The sequence below is a fragment of the Triticum dicoccoides genome, chromosome 7A, assembly GCF_002162155.2.
Source record: "Triticum dicoccoides isolate Atlit2015 ecotype Zavitan chromosome 7A, WEW_v2.0, whole genome shotgun sequence".
NCBI classification, from domain to species: Eukaryota; Viridiplantae; Streptophyta; class Magnoliopsida; order Poales; family Poaceae; genus Triticum; species Triticum dicoccoides.
The window spans coordinates 379,589,299-379,591,774 of record NC_041392.1 but is presented as its reverse complement, the minus strand read 5'-3'; the positions used below and the strand labels follow the sequence as shown (position 1 = coordinate 379,591,774).

The following is a 2,476-nucleotide window of genomic DNA, read 5'->3' as shown; positions in this document are numbered from 1 at the left end:
ATGTGGAGCAACACGGCTTTGCCCGGCAGCGCGTCCTGGGGGCGGCGAGGGGGAGAGGAGGTGGCGAAGGGTGAGGTGGTCCGGCGGGGGCTACAGTTTGCTACCCATGTATGTTCGTGTGGAGCAACATGGTGGCCGAGTGAGCCCGTACGTGCGTCCTGGTGGCGGCGAGGGGTAGAGGTGGTCCGGTGGCGTTATAGTTCGCCACCCGTGTCGCTCGTGTGGATCAACACCGCGGCTGAGTGAGCTCACAGCCATACGCCCATACCACGCCATTTTCTAGGAATATTGATATGAAAGTTTCTGTAAAATTTCTTTGTTTTGGTCTCTACTAATCAACTTTGTGATACCTGATAATATATATAAATGTTGTAGTCCCGCTCTTCTCAACATACTTTTCTTGGTAACTAGCTAAATACTTGTGTGTTGCTACAGAAGTTAAATGCTCGTGTATTCTATAGGAGTTTTTTATTGCATGAGTTGGTTAAATGTGTATGTCATCTTAGTCTCTTTTGCAAACATGAGAAAATATCTCAAAATGTTGATCAGTCCGAAGATCGTGATACATATGTTTAGTACATTGAATAATTGTGATACTAGTTAATTTATTGACGACTTAATAGGTAATTTATGTGGGTGAATGGACTGCCATCAACTAGACCTTTGTAAGAGTAGAACAAGTTAAGATCCCATTTTCCCAATCCATCTGGAAAAACCTAGGAGTATTTTCCCATCGTACACTTTCCATAGGTTGCACTGCAAACATGATTTTGCGTGCTTGTTTTTCATATTTGAAGTCCTCTATTAAGAGAGAAAGGAATCGAGAATTGAGCATATACACTTTCCTGTTTCAGGCATCAGATGAGGTTCGAGATTCTGGAAATTTCGTTGGTGGAACCGATCTAAATTTGAACTTAGGTCCGAAAGACCCCGACGGTGAAGATGAAGGTGATACAGGTAAGCAACACGAGGCTCGAACAGAACACAGATTGAAGAGGAAATCTGTTACCCCTGACCTCGAGATGAGAATGTAACAGGCGGCTTCATTTATTCCTTGGGTTCTTTATTATTACAGTTTCCTTTTTGGGCCATTTATGTAATTTTCTTGACATACTGTATACGTGGAGAGACAAGTGAACACAATCACAACTGCATAGTGAAACGCCTGCGTTGTGTTGCCAAATAACGTTAATGAAACTTTTCTTTCGTTTCGCAAATGTAAACTGTTCTAGTACCTTTTATTTGTTTCGCTTGTGAATTGAGCAAATGAGAGTAACTTCAATAGGGCGATCCATCTCGTCTGCTGGCGAACGGCGGCCCAACGCGCCGATCCACACGGACGCGCGTCCGCTTGGCGACACATTCCTGGCCCAATTTTGAGCCGGATTTGCATAGGCTTGGATACAGGATGGACGTGCGCGCCCACTCCTCTCCTCGCCCCCGCTGGTCGGTGGCAACCACCACCATTTTCCCTCATTTCCCTAAAAAAACCTCCCGTCCGCGCGCTCCTGCCCCACACTCGCTATGGATGATGCCGCCGCCTCCCTCGCCTCGTCCAGTGCCGCTGCCGCCTTCGGGAAAGGCAAGCCTCGTGCCCCGTGCAAGACCGCCGCCGCGGCCAAGCCAAAGAAGCCGCTGACGCCCGCGCAGCGGGCAAGGGAGTTGGCCAAGAGGAAGGACCGGAGGCCTGTCGCGGACGCGAGGGATGAGGCCGCCACGCAGGCCGCCGTCGTCGCCGCCGCGCAGCAGGAGGTCACCAACGCCCGCGTCGCGGCGGCAACGAGGGAGGCTGATGCGGAGCATCTTACGATCATCCCCATGTACACTGAAGCATACGCCTTTGGACCTAAGGTGAACTCGCTCCTTTCTTAATCTTTCCTTTCCGCATGTAAGACATGGATGCTACTTCAAGCGCGGACCTTGTGCATACCCAGGTACACCCAAGGAGTCCAAGGAGAGCCCAAGGACCAAGGCCAAGCGTGCGCAGGAGCGGAGGAAGGAGAAGGAAGAAGAGTCTGCTGCTACAGCAGTCGAACATCCGGCCATGGCCCGGACATCCGGCCCTTCACGAGCCGCCGGACATCCGGCCTAGGTCCCGGAAATCCGGACACCGCCGAACCCGAGAGCAACAAGACCAACCCCGCCAGCCCGGACATTCGGCCCCTCCAGCCCAGACATCCGGCCCTCCGCGAATGCCCGGACATCCGGCCCGTCGCCCGGACATCCGGCCTTCTCTGCCTGCGTGCAGTGCATCTGGGCCGAGGCCCATGTACCCCTTCGCCCCTTAGACTATATATACTCCCCCTCCACCTACGTTTTAGGGTTAGCATTGGTTTAGCTCATTTTAGAGATAGAGCATTGCTCATCCACATCGGATCTACTCCATGAGAGAGACCGCGGCCTCTACGGAGAAGATCCCTTTGGATTCAAGACCTCCTTTTGGAGAAGAACTTCAAGACCTCCTCACGGAGAAGAC

At 51.9% G+C, this 2,476-nt stretch overlaps 1 protein-coding gene across 1 annotated transcript in view; it reads left to right on the top strand.

Annotated features, from left to right (window-relative positions):
* LOC119331903 overlaps positions 1–1,217 on the top strand; it is a 5,341-nt gene extending 4,124 nt beyond the window's left edge. The window contains exon 3 of the mRNA XM_037605083.1: positions 855–1,217. Within this exon, the coding sequence (XP_037460980.1) occupies positions 855–1,034 (180 nt within the window). The 3' untranslated portion in view covers positions 1,035–1,217. The remainder of the gene's footprint in view (positions 1–854) is intronic.
* Positions 1,218–2,476: the final 1,259 nt, after the last annotated feature.